At 41.2% G+C, this 22,463-nt stretch overlaps 1 protein-coding gene across 1 annotated transcript in view; it reads left to right on the top strand.

Moving 5' to 3' along the window:
• Positions 1–22,463, top strand: part of Cdc40 (cell division cycle 40) — a 51,523-nt gene that overhangs the window by 8,530 nt on the left and 20,530 nt on the right. The window contains exons 2-4 of the mRNA NM_027879.2: positions 6,704–6,790; positions 16,938–17,067; positions 22,034–22,117. Of these exons, the coding sequence (NP_082155.1) occupies positions 6,704–6,790; positions 16,938–17,067; positions 22,034–22,117 (301 nt within the window). The remainder of the gene's footprint in view (positions 1–6,703; positions 6,791–16,937; positions 17,068–22,033; positions 22,118–22,463) is intronic.

Here is a 22,463-nt window from a genome sequence, read left to right as displayed (position 1 = left end):
GAAAATAGCTCAGTAAATTGCTTGCCTTAACAGTTATAAGGACCTCAGTTAGGGCCCCAGATAAATACATACAAAGATGCCAGGTATAGTGGTGAACACTTATAATCAAGCACGGGGCTGGCTGGGCAGTGAGACAGGAGGACCCTGGGACTCACTGGTTGGCTACCGCAGCCTACTGGCAAATTCTGAGCCAGTGCTGAGAAAAGAAACTGAAGGTTGTGTTTTGCCTCCCACCCCAAAGATTACATAAACAATGTATCTACTGCCCCAGCACTAACACCTTAGGATTGCTAAATTCCTTTTTGTGTGACACTTTGTTATAACAAGCTATCTATCTGTTTATTGTATAGGTTATTGTCTTTCTTTCCCACTAAAGGCAGGCAACTTTGTGTATTTCTATAGCCCAGAACAGTGCCTGACACCGAGCAGGCAACAGGCACACGGTCAGCACCTGCTAAATTAGTGTTGCTGTACGTGTCTTACCACCTTAACTACACAAGTGACTCACAAGATCACTTTTGATTGCCAGCATCTCGCCCATTATCCATACGTTGTTATCTCTAAGAGTCCTCTTTTCAGAAGATGCCAATGCTTCCAGCTGAGTGTTGGGTTCTGTCCCCTCTTACCGCTTCTAGGATAACCATACCATATCCCCTCGTTCTTTTTCCTTGGCCTGAACTCATCATCCCACTACCCAGCATCCCTGGTGTTGGGATTCCCGAAATGCCCGCCACTGCACACTGCCTTTCTCCTGTTGTCCTGTGGTTCTCCTTGCCACCTCACTCCCTCTAGCACTAGGACTGTTTTTGGCTTAGGTTTTTCTTAAGGGGGAATACAAACGCTGCATTCTGGAACTCCTTCCACCTGACAGCTTCTCTCCCGAGGTTTTATTGATGTGTGTTTGGTGTGTTGGGGGTGGAGGTGGGGGTATTGTTTTTTCTTTGTGTTTTTGTTCTTTTAACTCTTGCTGTGTTGTTTTACACTTCCCTCATCCACAGCAGTGCTCTAGGCATGTGCCCACCGTGGTCCATCTCAGGGCTAGGATCACTCTGGCAGAGGATGTGTCAAATCCAGTGACTGTCAGTCAGCCTTATTATGTATAACTTCTCTGTAGATTCACATTCTCCTTCATCTTTCTTTCTTTCTTTCTTTCTTTCTTTCTTTCTTTCTTTCTTTCTTTCTCTTTTTCTTTCTTATATGTAAGTACACTGTAGCTGTCTGCAGACACTCTAGAAGAGGGAGTCAGATCTCATTATGGATGGTTGTGAGCCACCATGTGGTTGCTGGGATTTGAACTCAGGACCTTCGGAAGAGCAGTCAGGTGCTCTTACCCACTGAGCCATCTCACCAGCCCCTCCTTCATCTTTCTAATTTAACAAATATTATTGACATGTGCCAGCTGCCCTGCATTCTGTAAGGCATTAAGGATATAAAATGTAAAAGCCATACACAATAAATAATGCACCACAAATTCTGTGAAAAATAAAACATTCCATAAGACTTTAGGCAGAAAAAGACTGTTTTCGTTCTTGCAGCAAGAAGAGGGAATGGGTCAAGGGAAATGAGAAGGTGACTTATCACATTACAAAGGCAATGCCCATGATGTGGGGCAGTAAAGTGTGGGATGCCCATGATGTGGGGCAGTAACAGTGCAGTTTGCCTGTGATGCAGGGCTTTATTGGTGCAAGAGGCAGAGAAAGTATCAAATTACCTGCTGTTTGTTTTTATAAAAAGCTTCCATTAGTGTAATATGGCAGAAGTGTGTTTTGAACTCACACAAATCCACACTGTCTCATTGAGAACAGACCTCTAAAATGATGATGATGACAATGATAATAATAATAGCGATAACAATAATGATAGCAATAACAATGGTAAGATGAGATAAAATAATAAAAATAATATAGAAACAAGCCAGAGTAAGACAAAACAAATGGGAAAAAGAAAAAAGAAAAAAAAAAAGCACAGGAAACATACAGACCCAAGACACACCTTCATACACACAAAAATCCCATAAAAATAAGATCAGAAACCATATATATAAACAAAGCATTATAAGACATGGAACCTTCACAAATGCTATTGAGTTCATTTTGTGTTGGCCATCTCCTGTGGGGATTTGGGGGGGGGGGCATATGTACATCAGTCCTGTGCAGACCTGAAAAGGCCCCTTAGGTTCTTGGCTGTCCAAGCAGTGTCAGGCATGGATTCCATCTCATGGAGTGGGCCATAATACCAAGCAGGTAGTGTGGCTGGCTACTCCACCACGTTTCCACAGTGTTGGCACAGCTGTATCAGGCTGGTCACTGTAAATGGAAGGGTTAGTAGCTAGATTGGCATGTATCTTTCTCCACAGATCAGTACCATGCACATTAGTCACCGAGGTGAAAGCTCTAGTTGGCAGCAGCTCAACTGTCCAGTGAGTTAGGTAGGTGTTGTCTTTAGCAGTAGGGCCTCACCATCTGTTTGTGGAGAGCAACCAATACCCTGAGTTGAGGTTTCCATGAGGCCCCTTGCACCAACAACTTGATTAGATGTAATTCATTCCTGGCACTGGAGGTTTCTTTTGGTGGCTAGAGATGTCTAGATTTTTTTTCATAGCTACATCTATTTACCTGTGAATTTCATGGTTTTACTCTTTTGACAGTTGAGTAATATTCTAATTGTGTAAATGTGCCATATTTTTTTTTTATCTATTCTTCTGTTGTCAGTCATCTAGTCTGTTCCCAATTCTGGTTATTATTTTGTTTTGTTTTGTTTTGTTTTTAAGTTTTGGCTTTTTTGTTTTGTTTTGTTTTTCAAGGCAGGGTTTCTCTGTGTAGTCCTGGCTGTCCTGGAACTCACTCGGTAGACCAGGCTGGCCTTGAACTCAGAAATCCACCTACCTCTGCCTCCCAAGTGCTGGGATTAAAGGCATGTGCCACCACTGCCCAGCTAATTCTGGTTATTATAAATAGCAACAATTAACATGGTTGAGCAAGGGTCTCTGTAGTAGTTGTAGAGTCCTATGAGTATGTGTCCAGGAGTTGTATAGCTGGATCTTGAGGTAGATAGGTCCCCAGCCACCACACCAGTTTCTATGGTGTTTGCACTCCCACCAGCAATGAGTAAATATTCGCATCCTTGCCAGCAAGAGCTATTTGTTCTGTTGATCTTGGCCGCTCTGGCTGGTGCAAGATGAAATCTCAGAGTAGTTTTGATTTGTATTTCCCTGATGACTAAAGATATTGAACATTTCTTTAAATATGTCTTACACATTTGTGTTTCCTCTTTTGAGGATTCTCTGTGTAGATCTGTACCTCAATTTTTAATTGGGTCATTTGTTTATTCTTGATGCCCTCTTGAAGTCTCACTTATTAGTTGTTGTTCGTAGAACCTGTGCTGATGGTGCTCTGTTCCCAACTTTCTCTTCTATCAGAGTCAGTGTATCTGGTCTTACATTGAAGTCTTTGATCCATTTGGAGTTGAGTTTTGTGTAGGATGATATGTATGGATTTATTTATATTTGTGTACAAGCAGCCGTCCGTTTGACCAGTTGTTGAAGATGCTGCCTCTCCCTCCACTCCATGTGTATTTCTGGCTTCTTTATAAAAAAAAACAGGTGTCTGGACAGGTGTCTTAGTATTCAGTTTTATTACATTGATCAACGTGTTTCTCTCAGTGCTGTTTTTAATACTATAGTTCTGTAGTATGATTTGAAATCAAGGATGGTGACACCTCCAACATCTCTTTTATTTTTCAGAATTGTTTTTAGGTATCCCGGGTATTTTGTGTTCTCACATGAAGCTGAAAATTGTCCTTTCTATTCTGTGAAGAATTTGTGTTAGAATTTTGATGGGGACTGACTTGAGTCTGTAGATTGCTTCTGGTAGGAAGCCATTTTCACTATGTTAGTGCTACCACCCCATGAGGATGAGAGGTCTTTCCATTCTCTGAATCTTCTTTAATGTCTTAACGTTTAATTATACGTCTTTCACTGGCTAGGTTGGAGTTACCCCAAGATTTTTATTGAGGCTATTGTGAAAGGTATTGTTTCCCTGTTTTTTCTCAGTCTGTGTCATTTGTATACAGAAAGACTATCTGATTTTTATGTGTTAATTTTGCATCCTGGTACTTTGCTGAAAGTGTTTATCAGCTATAGAAGTTTCCTGGTGGTGGTTTTTTAGAGTCACTTAAGTATACAATTATATTCTCTGCAACTAAAGGCACATTGACAGCTTCCCTTCTGGTTTGTGTCCCCTCGATCTGTTTTGGCTGTCTCACTGCTCAACCTAAGACCTCAGCACTGTATTGAGCAGGTATAGAGAGGGCACAGCCTTGTCTCATTCCTGGTATTAGTGGGATTGCTTGGTGTCTCTCCATTTAGGTCGATGTTGGCTATGGGCTTGCTGTAAATTGTCTTTATTCGGTTGAGGTCCCTTGCCTCGCTAATCTCATGAGAGGGTGTTGGATTTTGTCAAAGGCCCTTTCTACACTGAATGAGATGATGATGTGGCTTTTGTCTTTCAGTCTGTTTGTGTGATGGATGGCATCTATTCATTTGCATGTGTTGGGCCATCCTGTGTTTCTGGGTCGAAGACTACTTGATCATGGTAGATGAACTTCTTAATATGTTCTTATATTTGGTTTGCAAGTCCTTTACTGAGAATCTTTGCATCTGTGTTCATAAGGGAAATCAGTCTGTTAACCCCTTTCTTTGTTGGGTCTTTATGTGGTTTAGGTATCAGGGTAATTGTAGCCTCTCCTTGAAAGAATGTTTAGTGTTTTGGTTACTACATGTCATGAGGAGTTTCTTTTCTGGTCCAGTTTTTTTTTTGGTGTTCTGTATGCTTTGAATGCCTGCATAGGTGCCTCCTCCTTCAGGTTAAGGACATTTTCTTGTGTGGTTTTGTTGGAAAGACTGCCTGTGCCTTTGACCTGGATTTCTATTCCTTCCTCTATTACTGTTATTCATAATTTAGTCTCTGAGTGTTCCTGATTTCCTGGATATTTTTTAGTTTACCATCTTCTTTGGCTGAGATGTCTGTTTCTTTTCTCTTGTCTTCAGCATCTGAGATTCTCCCTTCTCCTGTCTTGGTGAGGCTTACCTCTGAGGTTTTTAGGTTGACTTCCTAAATTTTCCATTTCCAGTTTTACCTCAATTCAGATTTCCTTTAGTCATTCTATTTCTACTTTCATGTGTGCACTGTTTTCTTTTTTCATTCACTGTTTGTTTGTATTTTCGTGTATCTTATTAGTGGATTTAATGCTCTCTTTAAGGACCTCAAGCATATCTGTAAGAGCCACTTTGAAGTTTTGTCTGTGCTTCAGCTGTATTGCATTTCTGAGGCATGTGTGATGCGGTTGCTGGGTTCTGGTGCAGATATATTTTCCTCGCTGGTTTTGATTTTGTTTTAACTCTGATGACTGCTCATCTGGGTTTGGAGCGATTGTGATCCTAGGTGTTGATGTTGGCATATAACATATATCAACATATGTATCATCATATATATCAACATATATCAACATATATCAACACAGTAAATGTACAGACCAAAGGAAGACTAGTAAGAGCTGCAAGGGAAGAAGGCCATGGAACTTACAAGTCAGATCTGTTGTAATTCACCTGACTTTTCACTGGAGGTTGGATGGGTGTTCCATTCCTTGTTTTCTGGGTTTTAGGAGAGTGTGGTAGCTGTAGAATGCCTGGTAGGTAGTGTTTCTGCGTTCCTTTCTAGTGGCCACTGTGAGTCCTGGGTAGAAGGTGTCTCTAGATATTGGGGGCTAACAAGAAGGAATGAGGATGGGTTAGCAGTGCCGGCTGAGAAGGTGCACTGGAGCTGAGAGGGTGCACTGCAGGAAGGGGAGAGCTGAGAGGGTGCACTGCAGGAGGAGGGGAGCTGAGAGGGTACACTGCAGAAGGAGGGGAGCTGAGAGGGTGCACTGCAGGAGGAGGGGAGCTGAGAGGGTACACTGCAGAAGGAGGGGAGCTGAGAGGGTACACTGCAGAAGGAGGGGAGCTGAGAGGGTGCACTGCAGGAGGAGGGGAGCTGAGAGGGTGCACTGCAGGAGGAGGGGAGCTGAGAGGGTGCACTGCAGGAGGAGGGGAGCTGAGAGGGTGCACTGTAGGAGGAGGGAAGCTGAGAGGGTGCACTGCAGGAGGAGGGGAGCTGAGAGGGTGCACTGCAGGAGGGGGGCTGAGAGGGTGCACTGCAGGAGGAGTGGAGCTGAGAGGGTGCACTGCAGGAGGAAGGCTGGGTCCAGGGAAGTTCAGCAGAGTTCCCACAGAGGAGAGGTGGAGCAGGAGGAGGGGCCACAGCAGATGGTCTGCTCTGGGGCTGGGGTGAGATTGGGGACACAGAAATGGAGGACAGGAAGGAGGGTGAACATAGTCTATGCCAGGCTGCAGAGGACAGTGAGTTCCTAGAGAGTGCCGCTGGGTGTTGGCGTCTGACACAGTGATGACATGAGGGAGTTAGAACTTCTTACTTGAAGTGTTTGGGCAGTGTTAACTTATTTAATTAATAAAATTAGTATGTTGAAAAAGGAAATATGTATTTTATGTCTAAAATTGTATATATTCCATGTATGTTCTCTTACTCTCTGATTCTTATTAGTGCTGTGATACTAAAGTAATAGCTGTGAAATAAGTGTTTAGGTGCTTAAATTGCTGATGTAGCTCCTGAAATACAGCAAATTTGTAATGCTCATTTGGCTTTCTTAGGAAGATCTGGAGACTGGAGTTCACCTTGACCCTGCTGTCAAAGAAGTTCAGTATAATCCCACCTATGAGACCATGTTCGCTCCTGAGGTAAGAAAGCATACGATGAGTTCTCCCTGATGTTGACCATTTAAATTATACAGCGGTAGATAAGTGGGTGTTTGCGATGGCTATTCTTGGCTGTCAACTTGACTATATCTGGAGTGAACTACAATTCAGAACCGGAGACCCCACTGGTGATTCAGATATTGAAGCCGGAAGACACAGAGGTTTGGTCTGGATCTTGAGGTGGGAATGGCACAAACTCCTGATCTGGATCAACAAACCTTTTAATGTAGATCTTGAGGCACACCTTTAATCTGGGCCCTGCCTTCTGCTGGAGGCCTGCATAAGGACAGTGAAGGGAAGAAGGAAGGGGTTGCTCGGTTACTGCCTGCTTGCACTCACTTTGCCAGCACTTCCATTGGAGCCTACTTTTTTGGAAGACCACCCAAAACACCCACCCTCGAGAGACTGAGAAACTATGAGATTCTCAGACTGTCCGTTCACATTCACAGCTGGCTGTTGTTGGGTTAGTTGGTCTATAGCTTGTAAGTCATTCCAGTATTCCATATATATATGCATGCATTCCATAAATATATAGGGTGTGTGTGTGTGTGTGTGTGTGTGTGTGTGTGTGTGTATGTGTATCTATCTCTCTATATATATACATACAGAGACAGACAGAGAGAGAAAAAGAGAAATTTCATGTTATGTGACTCTAGAGACCCCTGACAGGGTTGAATTTTTAAAATAGTTTCTCATGAAACTATACTACTATAAATTTTAGAAAATGTATCCTTCTAGTCTCTAAAACCTAAATAGTTTTTAGGAGAATCCTTTTTAAAAATCCACTGACTGTATCTCTGCCTGCACGCAAATGTCTGGTTGTATTGCCGTGTCTTTGGAAAAAAGGAATCTGGAAATATAATTCTTCACTATGAACTTGATAACCTTCTCAGCATTGATAAGGGAATATTATAACTAAGCACAAAGAAAAATGGTATGGTAACATAAGACATAGTATATTCTGCAACAGCGGCACCTTCCTCTCTAGTGCCATGCTCACCTGCTGGAAACAGTCACTTCAGCAGCTGAAGGGTGTGCTCTGGGATCTTCCCTTCTTTCGCTCGTTAATAAGTAGCAATGTAAACATTGGGAAGGAATGAGGAAAAAAATTCCTCATGTCCACTTGAAGTCTTTGAGCACTGTCCATTAAGGAGGGGTTATTTAAAAATCAAAATGGAAAAGGCATGATTGACAAAAATCTAGAAAATAGTCATTATAAGGCACATACCCCACCCCTGCCAAAAAAGACTTGACTAGCAGAATCTTTAAGATGCATCTTAAAGGCAGATATGGGGAACTATATCTTATTGTGTCTTGGTAAAAAAGGGGTGCTTTTAGCCGGGCATGGTGGTGCACACCTTTAATCCCATCACTTGAGAGGCAGAGACAGGTGGATTTCTGAGTTCAAGACCAGCCTGGTCTACAGAGTGAGTTCCAGGACAGCCAGGACTACACAGAGAAACCCTGTCTCGAAAAAAAAAAAAAAAAAGCAAGAAAAGGGTGCTTTTAATAGTTTTCTTTGTGTAGCATTCGGACACGTCTGCCTCCCAGAGTAGTGCCATGCTTTACCCTAGGTTCCCATGGCATCAGACAACCATCCAGCTGTTCTGTGGAAGCCTGGTCCACTGGGGGCTTTGAGACTTGTGCATTCTACACCCTATTCTGTTGTCTCGGCCCTGCCCTTCTAAGCTCTGCAAGCTGTCTGCTCTCATTGACTAATACCTCAGCTGGCCCCTTAAGGAGAGCTCCGGCATGTATGCTTCATGGTTTCTACAAATGAAAGGGGCTTCGGTAAAATAGTGCTTATTTGCATTCAGAGGATGAGAAAACTCAAAAGCAGTGTGGCATATAACATTTAGACGTTAGCTTATTTTCTACAAGATCTGCTTTTTCTGAGTTCTTATTATAATATTGCTGTATAATTAAATTTTTTTAACTTTCAATCAAAAGACTAATGTGAATTAATTGATTTTTGTGATGATACTGGCAAGTCAGCCATCCAGTCATTATGTCAGTCCCTCCTCATTTAAGGAGCCTGCACTGACATGTAAGCTCACTGACGTTAGGAATGCCACTCGGGTTAGAGTTTAAGAGAGGAGTGATGCTTGGGAGCAGAACTAGTCTTTCATAATTACCAAGGAGGCACTCATCTGTGCTATAGCAGGTGTGAGCTTTGTGTTTTACGACCAGAATCCAAATCACTTGGCAGAGTCTGGAAAGGTGTCACCAGGACCTGTGCCAGGTTCAATTCAAGTCCCTAAATGTTGAGGACCCACTGTTAGAAATGATATATAATCCCTCTGTGATGGTTTGTATATCCTTGGACCAGGGAGTGGCACCATCTGAAAATATGGCCTTGTTGGAATAGGTGTGACCTGGTTGGAATGTGTGTCACTGTGGGTGTGGGTATAAGATCCTCACCCTAGTTGCCTGGAAGTCAGTCTTCCACTAGCAGCCTTTAGATGAAGACATAGAATGCTCAGCTCCTCCTGCACCACGCCTGCCTGGATGCTGCCATGCTCTCACCTTGATGATAATGGACTGAACCTCTGAACCTGTAAGCCAGCCCCAAATAAATGTTGTTTTTTATAAGACTTGCCTTGGTCATGGTGTCTGTTCACAGCAGTAAAACCCTAACTAAGACACCCTCTCTTCAACCTAGTATTTGACAGAGGGAATGCTGTGTGTTATCTTAAACAGATAAAGACTAGACTGTCTCCTCTGGCCTCTAAAGTACAGCTCACATTCACAGGTTTAAGGAGACTACATCTAGTTGGAGAAACAGATATTTCTTTATAATATTCATATTTGAAGTGAACAATGGACAATACTGCCCTGGTTTAGACAGTGAAATTTGGAATGTGACTGTTTATTAGCAATTGTAAGATCTTGGTTATTCTTAGTTTTGTTTTGTTTTCATAGTTAAAGGTAATGTCTACTTTATGGAGACATAAAAGCACATGAGTACATGCGCAGTGTGACTGGCGCAGAGTAGGTATGGATGTCTGTGTTCCTTCTTTATCAATGGCATTGATGATGCAGGCTTTTATGGGAAGGATTATGGGCAGAAAGAGGAGCCGGAGGTAAAGAGCTTCAGTCATAAACTGTTGATGTGAGCAGGGATAAAAAGCCAGAGTACTGCAAGGATTTGGGAGCCAAGGGGAGAGTGTGGTTTTAATAGATGACAGAGTTTTTTTGTTTTTTTGTTTTTTCGAGACAGGGTTTCTCCGTGGAGCCCTGGCTGTCCTGGAACTCACTTTGTAGACCAGGCTGGCCTCGAACTCAGAAATCCACCTCCCTCTGCCTCCCAAGTGCTGGGATTAAAGGTGTGCGCCACCATGTCCAGCTGATTAGTGAGATTCTTAAATGGAGCAGCGATACCATAACAATGGAATTTTTAGGACAAGCTGTCTGGTTTGGGCTTGATTGATAGAAAAAGTACAGAAAAAGAGACTAATGGGTTAGAAAAACTACCATTTTTATAGTAGACATGTACAAACTGAAGTGTTGACATACTGTTGCTCCTTTTGTACTTATTAAACCTATGAAGTAAGTGTTCTTCACCCCCTTTTTTTTGACGTACAGAAACCAACTCGGTGGTTATTCTGCCACTAGGTAATATTTTTTGGGACTCAGGTCTAGATTACTATTAATTATCCATCAATAACTAGAAGAAGGATTTGAAAGCCCCTATGTAATCTGCATGATACAGTCCTGTGACTTTACTAATTCTGAAAATTAACCAAATTGCTTATTTTGTGAAATATCAGTCCTCTATTTCAACCAACAACTTTTCCTAGATGGTCTGCCTATTGATACAGAATCATTTCCTCAAATTATTGACTAAGTTAAAAATATAATAGTGTTTTAGACCAGCAAGTTTCTTCCTTGAACTTGGACCTTTTTAGCTTCTTAGAGATAAGTCATTTGTTAGTTGTAAAGTATCTTTTATTCTCCAGATGTAATTGTCATTCAGGAGGTTTACTGCTGAATATGCTCACCCTTTCTAGTTTTTTCCTGAACTCTAACCAGCTGGTTCAACTCAGCTGTTCTGGCCCAAACTCCTCTCCCAGCAGACCTATTCTAACTGGTTTCTCTCCCTGCGATGCTCTCTTAAGTTGCCTCTTTCCTAACTGTGAGAGTTGGGTGCATCCTATCTCTGACTCATTCTGTCAAATCTTTCTCTGATTCATCACTTTGTCTGCCCCTCAGATTTCACATTCAAACATGACTGCTTCCTTCTACAAGTTAACTTTACCTTCATTGTTTGGGATTAAAAGTGTGTGCTAAAGGTGTTTATTGCAGCCCAAGGGTATGTATTTAAGCCAGAGGGATTAAAGGTATGTCATTGCTGCTGGATCACACAGACCTAGAAGGTCTTTAGATGTGATCCCTTGCAAAAGTAGCCACGTTGCTGGATTAGAATTTCTCTACAATTTGTTTCTTTGAAATCATTTTGAATTCACTGGACTCAGGAAGAATTCCATACCCCTTAAACCAGCTATACTTTTAGGGGAAGTGTGAGTGTGTGTGTGTGAGTGTGTGTGTGTGAGTGTGTGTGTGTGTGTGTGTGTGTGTGTGTGTAAATTCAAAGAACAAATATTAGTTGCTATTAAAATAATCTATTATAAGAGCTGCTTAAATATTAGTGCTTTAGAAATACTGTAGCTTCCGTCTTCTGAGAAGATTGAGCCCGAGGTTGTCAGCAGCAGCAGTGAAGTGCTCTGTGTAAGTAACAGTCAGACTCCACTTACCTCTCACAGAATTATTCTGCCAAAAAAACCTGTCTGGATCTGTTCATGATTTGTAGAAATAATTTGGTAAATAAATTCTTCTAGCTTTAAAGTATGTTTATAAGTTTTAGACATTAATGACACTATGAATATTAATGAACAATTTAGCAATAGCTACAATATTAGTTCTCACCACTGTGGGCTTTCCTTGTATATAAACTACTAGTTTTGGCTTCATGTAATCTATTTTTACCTGTATACGTTTTCTTAATTCCAATGATGTTGTGATACACTGCTGAGATATTGAGTCTCCTGAAGACTTCTGAGAATCTCAACCTATGAGAACTTTTTTCTTTCTTTTTTGGTGGTGGTGGTGGTGGTGGTGGTGGTGGTGGTGGTTTTTTGAGGCAGGGTTTTTCTGTATAGCTCTGGCTGTCATGGAACTCTCTATATTCCAATCTGCCCTTGAACTCAGAGATCCAACTGTCTCTGCCTCCCAAGTGCTGGGCATAAAGGAGAGTACCACTGCAGCCCAGCTCAGAACCTCTTCTATATAATAGCAGATCTCTGTGACTTATGTGAGCATCTTCACATATTAAAAATGTTTCTCCCACTCTCCATAAGTCACCACTTCACACAGTTCAAAAGGGCAGGCTGCTTCTCTTCGAGGCCCTTGTCATTCGAAAGCTCTGCAGTGCTCTTGAGCTCCTCAGCCTCCTCTCACTGAGCGGTGCACCCACAGGAGCCTGCCGCTTCTGCTGCTCACTCGCTCTTCTCTCTGCTTTTGCTGTTTGATGGCTACTTTTGGCTGTCAACTTGACTACATCTGGAAATCCAAGCAGCTGAGTACACCCAGCAGGGATTTTTTTCTTGAGTGAGTTATTTGAGGTGATGAGACCACCTTTATCTGGTCCGCACCTAGTGGCAGCCTGGTTAAAGGACATAAAGAAGGAAGCTTGCTCTCTGCCTGCTTGCCCTTGCTATGTGTCATCCATTCCCTCACTGGCATTGCAATCTACTTCTTTGGGATTCTGATGTGTACTGAAGACCAGTTGAGACATCTAGTCTAGTGGAATAAACAACTATTGGATTCTCGGGCTTCCCATTGGTAGACAACCATTGTTGAACTAGTTTGACCATAGCCTGTAAGCCATTCTAATAAATATATATAATAAATAATATTATACCTTAGGATATATATTCTAGATATATTCACTTGTATTTTGTTCCTCTAGAAAACCCTGACTAATAAAACATGCAATTTTTTTAAACAAGCTGGCTTTTTTTATTTTTGTTTTTTAAGGATTTATTTTTTTTTTTTTATTTATATGAGTACACTGCAGCTGTCTTCAGACACACACTAGAAGAGTGCATTGGATCCCATTACAGATGGCTGTGAGCCACCATGTGTTTGCTGGGAACTGAACTCAGGACCTCTAGAAGAGCAGTCAGTGCTCTTAACTGCTGAGCCATCTCTCCAGCCCCAAGACATGCAATTTTCAGTTCCACATACTTGTGAGATCATACAGTATTTGTCTTTCTGGTCCAGGCTTATCCCATTTAACAGAGTATTCTCTAGGCTAATCTGTGTTGTCACAAATTACATTTTTTTTAAGGTTTCATTGTTTTCTACTCTGCATATAGATATTTTCTTCTTTTGTTTTCTTTGAGGGGGTAATTAGATGGGGGTTTCACTGGGTAGCCCTGCTGGCCAGAACTCACTACTTAGATCAGATCCGACCCAGGCTTGTAATTTTTCTGCCTCTGCCTCCTGACTGCCTGGCTTACTCACTTTTCTTTTTGCACGTCCTAGTCAATAGACACTTAAGATGATTCCACACTTTGGCCATTGTACATAATCCTGCCGTGAGCATGGGCATAAACATGTCATTCACTTCCATTAGTACATACCCTGAAATAGCCTTGCTAGATCACGTGACAGTTCTAGGTTTCAACTTTGATGACCCTCCGTGTTGTGCCCCATAGGATCGGGTACTAAGTACACCCCCTCCCACAACAGGCATGAATTACTTTCTCCCATCCTTACCAGTGCTCATTGGTTTTTGTCTTTCCGATAAACAAAGGAATGTTCTAACAGAGGTAAAGTGCTTCTTCATTGAGATTTTAATTTAGGCTTCTGATTACTGATGATGAACATTTTTCATCTACCCACTGGTTATGTCTCCTTTTTGAAATGGCTGTTATGATCTTTTGTCTGTTTTCAGTACTTAATTGTGTTTTCTGCTATTGATCTTTTGAAATCGCTCTATATTTGGGATAGTAACCCCTTATCATTATATGGTTTACAACTATGAATAGTTTTCTTGTTTACATTTAAATGTTATATAGGGAGATTACAATTGTAGCTAACTATAGTTTACCCCAATATAATTTTAACTGAAAACTTAATTCTCGTAGTTAATTAACTTGATATGTGAATATATTGTATATTCATGTACAGATGCTTGCTGTGCTAGTATATTGGTATAAATTGCAATAAGTCACTTGAATGTGTTAGCTCTTAAACCCAGCATATAGGTTTGCTTTTCATCTGTGTGGGTGAAGTTTCTGATATAAGCAGTGTAAGGGAGGGGTTTGGGGGTTCTTGTCTTTTTTGTTTTTATGGGTGTTTTGCCTGCATATATGTTAGTGCACCCACTTATGTGTCTGGTACCAGTGGAGGTCAGAAGAGGGCATTGGGTTCCCTAGAACAGGAGTTAAAGATTGCTGCGAGCCACCATATGGGTGCTGGGAATCGAACCCAGGTCCTCTGTAAGAGCACACAGTGTTCTTAACCACGGAGTCATTTCTCCAACCCTCGGAATATATCTTTTTACTCATGATTTCAACTGATTCCATGGTTGTTTGGCTCCGTGAACCAGAGCAGAGCGTGTGGTCGCAGGTCGTATGATAAAGAAACTTCCACATTTCATTGGGCCATGGCAGGGAGGGGACCGGAACAGATGCCAAGGCCAAAACACCCTCTAGAATCTGCCTGTGCCCAGTAGCATTCTGCAGCTTGGTCCCACCCGAGAAAGTTTCCAGAGCCCCCTAAGGGCACTGCCAGCTGGGTGCCAAGTCCCCAACCAGGACAAACCTTAACACTTAGCTACTAAAACTTGAAAAGAAAATTTGAAATTGCTTTCTATACTTTTATATACTTTTTAAAATGGCTACTCCAGAATTAAAAGAGTTGGATATTCACAGAGACGAGGGCATCTGGGAAGTTTTTTCAGTAACGTATAGAACAGGGTCTCGCTCTCTGCCTCCTGTTGTCGGGTGTGTGTGTGTGTGTGTGTGTGTGTGTGTGTGTGTGTGTGTGTGTGTGTGTATGTCAGCTTCAGTTGTTGCCAGTTAGCAGGCAGTTAGGACGGCCTGAAGTGGATGGACCCTCTTCTACTCCAGCTTCCTAGTATTACTAGAAGAATTTATTGTTGTCCCCCTCATGTATCTGTAAGACAATTAAAATTTAAGACTGCTGCAGTCACAACACCATACATAAACTTCATGTAGCTTTAGTAAATAGGTTTCTGTATAGAAATGACTATTCTTGATACTGAGGTTGGTCTGTAATAGTGTCCAGCCTTTGGAGCTGTCCATTTGTGAAGTAGATGTTCCTTTTCTAGCTACGTGACCCCGAAAGCACCGAGGTAGTCCTCACACAAACTAGGAGGATGCCAAAGGCAGAGGGGAGTCTGGGGTAGTTTCCCTCTCGGCTCCCCACTGGAGAAGCACCTGACGCTGTTTTGAGGTGGTCTGTGAGTGCACAGGTCACGCATCTTAGAAGCTCTTAGCCATTTTCACATTGAATTTTATGGCTGTCTCTGTTCATTGTAACAGCATTCATGAGGAAAGAAGTTGTCTATGTTTTTTTCTTCCTGTGTTCCACCCATCAGCAGATGTGGGCTACAAAGTCATGCTGTATGCATCCTTTATAATTTGGAATGAGTAGTAATTAAAAACTTTGTTTAAAAAAATGCAAGTTATCAGTCTACAGCAATCTTGTAGCAGTTTATTTTTCTCTAATGCAAAAATATGTTAGGTAAATAATCTGACAGCTAAATTTGTAATTTTCCATGCACGGTGCAGTGAATCTAGAAGACACGATGCTGGTCTAGGAATTTACATTTGTATACCATAGAAAAGATGGTCCTAAAGTAGCAATCTGAGTTGTTCTAACATCAGCATATTTCATCAGGAACAATGGGTGTTCCCGAGTTCAAATAAATACAGGTATGTGCAGGTGTATTGGTGTGTGTCTATAGTTCCAGTGCTCAGGACATGAAGACAGGAGGATTGCTAACTTTAGTCCAGGGTGGGCTCCATAGCAAGTTTTAAGCCACCCTGGGCTAAATTGTGAAACAAAATAATAATAAGGAGAAAAATATTAAGTTCATTCTTTGCTATATGTGAACATTCATTTTACTCTACATAAAAACAAATAAGAAATCAAGAATTCAAGATAGAAAGGTTGCCAGGAATCCCAAGGACAGCTTGGGTAAAGACTGGAGCCCTGTCTCAGAGAGTGGTTTTTCCAGGGTCTTTTCTAATAGCATTATTAGATAGGCTGGCATAGCGCATTGTGGAGCTTCTTAACTGAGTGTCTTACAAGTTAGACTTTATGTTGCACATTTAGGGAGTGGTTTAAGGTAGTAAGACTTGAGTTTGTTGTAGCTTTGGTTTTAAGAAGGATAAAACTTGGGCCCTAGAGCAGGTAAAATGCTTCATCATGCGTGGGCTTTTCCATGTATGACAGGGGAGATCACATGGCTAACTTTACTATAAGCCACTGCATTATAAACCAGTTATAATTACCAATATTATAGGTAATAGTGCCACTGCTTAGTTTGTGAATGTGAATTCTCAGAGTGGGTAGGTTTCATTTACGTTTATAATCTCTCTTCTTTGAGTATGTTTCAAACACTTATTTTTTAGTTTGTTTCCTATTCTGTACCTTCACTAGGATTCTGATTGGGTTTTGATTAATGATGTCTGTGTTTTCTGTTTGCCATGGACTGTGGTGAATGTTAAGGATTCTGAGTGTCTGCCATTGAGAACTCATACGTAGTAGATGAAAACATGGCTTTTAAAACAAAAGCTGCATTTCACCCCAAATCCCCAAGTCATGAGTTTATCCAGAGAAGTGCCTTCAGACAAGACTTCCTGCAATACGTACATGGAGTTCTTGAAATACAGGTCCATGGGTGGACTTTATGTGAGCTGCCGTCTTCTCCTGTCCCAGGGCCTGGCAAACAGCGCTAATCAGCCATTGCCTGATTACACTGAACCGTGTGTAGCTGGCGTGATCCCAAATAGGCCAGTCAGCCCCGGTGGATTAGAGTTGAAAATACATTGTAATTTCAGGATCCTTCTTTTCCTTCCTTATATCGTTGCAGTTTGGACCAGAAAATCCCTTTCGAACACAGCAAATGGCTGCCCCTAGAAATATGCTTTCTGGGTATGCAGAGCCAGCACACATCAATGACTTCATGTTTGAACAGCAAAGAAGGACATTTGCTACGTACGGTAAGATGATGATAAAAACTTAAACAGTTGTAAGTTTGGCTTTATTAATAGAGTGAGTAATGTGTGCCATCACTGATTTTGTCTAATGGCTTTTTAAATTTATTCGTCTAGCTTTCATCAGAGAAGCTGTGTACCTTCTCATGCTCACCTATAAAGACTGAGTGGGAAGTGATCGCAAATATTGAGCTTTTATTTTAAATCCTCTGTGATTTTTTCAATACTGAAAATAATCTGTAGTCCTAGAACCATAGTGTTCTTTGTTTTGTACTTGGTGATGAGCATTTTTTATTAGATCTCCATCACATGCAGATTGTTATTAAGTCGTTAATGAAATATATAATATGAAAAAATTACATTTGTTATCTTATATACTGTTTAACTTTGTTCTCTATCTCAAATCTTATTTCTTAAATATTTTCTCTTAATTACTAAAGGACATTGGCCAGTACAGTAGTAACGAGTTCATAGTATAAAATAGCTGCATTCTCTCAGTGGTGATATTTGTAAGTTAGCCAGAATGAAAAGTGGCTCTGGAGAGGATTTGTCCTATATTGTTAGGTTACGTATTACCATGGCAGGTACCAGTCACGGTGGGATCTGCATACCAGCTGGGAACGGAGCTCAGTTGACAGACTGCTGGCCCAGTGTAGCATAACTCGGGTGATGTGGGGATGTATGCCTGTCATCAGGTATTCCAGAATTACAGGCCTGAACTGCTATGCTCACACAGTGCATAGACATGCATGCGGATGAAACACGCACACACAAAAATGAAAACAAAAACTTAACTCTTGAATTTATATATTGTAGCCTATACAAAGACAGACTTAAAGTTTTTGTTGTCATAGATTTTTAGGAGTATATATGTAATAATTTAGATAGCTTAAATCTCCTTAAAACAAAGCAAGATTTAATAATAATAATAAATTGTTTGTATTGACATCCACTTTTCAAATTACAGCAAGAACAGCATTTACAGCCATTAAGTTTGCTTTAGTTTGGGAATGGACTTATTTGAATATAAAGAGCCATTGTAATATGTACATGCCTGTAATCTTGAGAGGGAGGCAAGTGGATCTCTGTGAGTTCAAGGACAACCTGGTGTACATCATGAGTTCCAGGACTGCGAGAGCTATAGAGAGCCTGTCTCAAAAAGATAAAATAAAATATTTTCAAAAAGGAAAAAAGGAGTGATTGAGTTTAACCTCTCCTGGGAGACAGTGGTAGGCTAGGGAGAGGCCGTGCTGCTGGAGGGAGGAGGGGTAGGACATAAGAAATGAGTGTGTGGCTAGAGTGTCTGAAGCAGCCTGGAAACTGAAAAGCAGATGTGTCCTGCCAGACTTTCCTCTCTTATACAAAAATAAATCTAGGTTTTACGTTACTGTCCCTCATTTGGAAAGTACTAGTGAAGGCCTCCTTACGTCCTGTCCCACTGTTATCTAAGAAGATGGCACATACATTCACTTTTATCTGAGTATCACATCCTAGCTCCGAGGTATAGAACAAGCATCAATCCCACCATCTCAGTAAATGACTTGCTGTATCCATAGGGCATTTAGATTATGTTGGAACCAACCTGTAGAATCCTGATTATCAGTGAAAGTAGTCTCATTTCCTCTAGAAACTCATTTATTTAGCTTATAGTATAGCTTGCAGGTCCTGCTGGTGGTATTTCTCCTGTTGGTCCAGTCCCTGGTGTGTGTGTGTGTGTGTGTGTGTGTGTGTGTGTGTGTGTGTGTGTGGACTCTCTTCCTGTCTGCTTCCTGCTCTGGCGGTTTTTACTGCCTATCTCAGGAGAGGCTTCTCAGAAGGGCTCTTCCCATTGCTCAGCTCTCACCCAGAATTTTCCCTTCATCAGTCTTTAGAATGGGAAAGTAGAATTTTAAACTAATGTCATTAGTCTCATTATAGTCGTTATTAGCATGCATTTAACTTCAATATTAGGAGCAATTAACATTTTTTTAAAATTGTAGTCTGTTAGGATAATTTCTGTAAGAAATCCTTGAAGTATTAGATTTCAAATTGGTTCCAGTTTTCAATATTAAATTTTTAATTTGTGTATTATACAGTAGGATGCCCTTTAAAATAATGTAGGGAATATTCCTATGCACAAAACCTTATACTTTATTATTATTTTCTTAAATAAATTTCCAAAGTAGATCAAAACTGTGTTTTTAAACTTGTGGTACATTATCAAGTTCCTTTCTAAAAGAATTTGTCCAGTTTACTCCACCATGTGATGCCATGTATGAAAGTTGTACTTTTACCCGGGGCCACGTGCCTGCTTTTTCCTTTGTTAGAATCAAAATAGTAAGTCTCTATTTCAATTTGATTTTTCTGGACTACTAATGGGATTGAAAGTTTTCCTGTGTATTTGCAAGAAATTCTTTGCAGATTGTCTATCGTGTCTTTTGATTCACCTATAATGACATTAATTGTTTTATAATTGTGAGGGTGTAATAATAAAATTAATGTTATGGGCATTTCAAGTATGACTACCAAAAGGAAAAGAAATGAATATGAACTCCATTGAAAAGGAGAAATGGGAAATAAGCTTCAGGAAGATACATGAGCACACTTAAAACAACAACAAAGATGTGTTGATTTTTGAGATACGGGCGACAGACAGCTAGCTGAACTGAGAGCCCATAGTGTTAGGTCTGGACCTGTGTTATCTCCAGTTGTGTCTCCTTGCTGCTCTGCTCTCCCTGGCTTGTGACAGGAAGACAATGAGGCAGACTCATCCCCTGGGGGAAAGGTGTCTGGGATGGCAGAAGCGCAAATGAAGTTCTTTTCCTTATGACCAAGGCTGGTCAGACGAGATGGGGACTGGTGCTTACACAGAGAGAGAATGACCAGGATCCCCCTGATCCCCTGCAACACCGTGCAGTGCTATTCATGTAAACAAAAATCTCATTTTCATTAAGCAGATGGCTTTAGAACTCATGGGTTGCAGCCCACAGGTTACCACGGACACATGGGTGGGCCTCGGTGTGGCATAGCCCAAAGGACTATGTGTCCTGAGGACTTTATGCTGTTATGGAATATTGCTCTACTTGCTGCCCTCACATGCCTCTTAATCTAAGAATTATAGGAAAACTCTTAGGGGGCTTTCAGTCCCTCACTGGGCAGTACCTCTGGCACTCACAGTACTAATGCTTGATCTCTTTCCGCTTTGCTCCTGGAGCAGATTAGTGACTCAGTCACCACCCTAGAGAAGAACTTAAGAGATGTAGATTGTCAGCAGTTTTTTCAAAATCATTTATTAGAAGAAAATTAACACATAATTGCACTATAATTGTATACTGCTTGGAAGATTTTGCTAGGGTATATAAGCTATTGGAAGAAAGAATAAATTATGGCATCGTATGGCATGGTATGGTAAGGTGTGGTATAGTGTGGCTGGAACATTGTCTCTCCCGTGCATCAACGGTGTGTGCGTGTGTAAAGTCTGTGAAAGGAGTTAGAACATTGTTCCTTCTATCCACCAGTTGTATGTATTTATGTATGTACATACGTGTGCAATACTTAGAGCCTGCTTGTTAGCGCTTTGCTCTAACCATTCTATGTGTGAGTATGTATATGTCTGTCTGTAGGTCTGTATGCATGTATATACGTGTGTGTGTATGTATGTAAGCATGTTTATTTGTGTGTATGAAGTTATTGGACTGCCTTTTGTTTCATCCATTCAGTGTGCATGTGTTTGTGTGTGTACGTGTGGATTTTCTCTTTCCTTATCTTTCTCACCGGCTTTGAAAGAGTTAAGCAAGTTCCTAGTTTTTCCACTGGCCACAGAGTGCCAGCCCCAGTGAACAAAGCTTTGTCCCCTCAGAAAATGTCTGCTGAGCCACTTCTCAGATCCTTGGCTGCCTTTGGCAGCAGCCCTTGTAGGTATCGGGATCCACCCCAGTCAACAGTTCTAAGCACTGACCCCTAACAGCTGCCTGCCTCGGTTTACCCACCGCACAGATGCCAAAGCCTGAGTCATTGGCAATCAAATCTGCCCTCTGGCTAAGAACACATTTTAAAGATGGAAAAAAGAGAAAACCATATACAAATGAGCTAATATCCAGATGGTTGGTTCTATTCTGGTATCATAAGGATGATTTGACCTCCTACGTTCTTGGCCTGTTTTAAAGGTATACCTCATACCAAATCTTTTCATGTTCCCCAAAGAAACTTATTTCGATCTCCAACTGCAAAAAATAAAAATAAATGTTAAATCCATCTTCCAGTGCGGGTCCTTTAAGAAGTGCAGTGGTGGTCTTCATGATAGTTGGCATGGGGCTGTAGGACAGACTGATGATCTCGCTTGCTTTTATGAACATGCTGCTTTGTATGAAGACTAACTTATCAGAGTTTACTGTAATAGCACATCCACTTGAGAAATCTGAGTGTGCATATTCTTTTTGTCCCTTGGTTCCCTTTGGCCGATGAAGACCACAGATACATGCAGCTGTGTATTGGGTGTGACTGGCTGAAGGATGGTATTCCTATGCCAGCAGCTAGCCTTTCTTCTCTCACTACAGAGACTACCCTTACTGAGGAGGGTGTTTCCCGTATAATAGCTGTATCTTATGTATAATTTCTTATTCGATTTTGTCTTTAGTTTAATGATTTAACTGTGACATCCATTAACAAGAACAAGGAAATAGCTTCTAGCTTTCTGAATACATAGCACACCTATATATTTAAGCTCTAAGATAATTTGAAACTGAACTTGGAATTCACAGCTAGAAAGGTTCTTAGTGCTGCAATGATTGTGAGATTCATCCTAAGAAATTCTATTTCCTCCTCTTGAGTCTTTCATGGTCCAACCTGACACGTGGGTTAAGCATTGTAAATGAAAATGTTGCCCAGAAAGGAAGGCCTAATCCTTAGAGAGGAAAACATGAAATGGGTGTTTGTGGGTAGTAATAGAAGGAGCTGTAAAGGGGGTCAGTCACTTGTACCTTCTTGCTTTCAGGCTATGCACTGGACCCTTCGTTAGATAATCATCAGGTGTCTGCTAAGTATATTGGCTCTGTGGAAGAAGCGGAGAAGAACCAAGGTAATGCGCTCGGAGGATGCGGTCACAGGCATCGGTCGGTGGGAGAGATAGCACTCTGTTTAGCTCCTGGATTATTTTTTAAGTTGAAGAAATGGAGTGACATAGGCTAGAGCAGTAGAGTTTAGGACAGTACTGCTCACAGCGCACTTGTGGCGGGTCATCAGCTGCACAGTCTGGTCAGGACGGTGGTGGTACTTAACTCTTTGGGTGATTTTGAGTACTTGGCACCACACCAACCTCTACAAATCATTCTGTTATGATTAATGTTTAGGTAAATTTGGCAGTTGGGCTTTCTTAACAGAGAAGTGCTATACTAGGTGTCTTTTAAAATAATTTTGACAAATTG

This window comes from Mus musculus, chromosome 10, assembly GCF_000001635.26.
Source record: "Mus musculus strain C57BL/6J chromosome 10, GRCm38.p6 C57BL/6J".
Taxonomy (NCBI): Eukaryota; Metazoa; Chordata; class Mammalia; order Rodentia; family Muridae; genus Mus; species Mus musculus.
The sequence above is the reverse complement of the archived record's forward strand: the minus strand, read 5'-3'. Positions and strand labels throughout refer to the sequence as shown.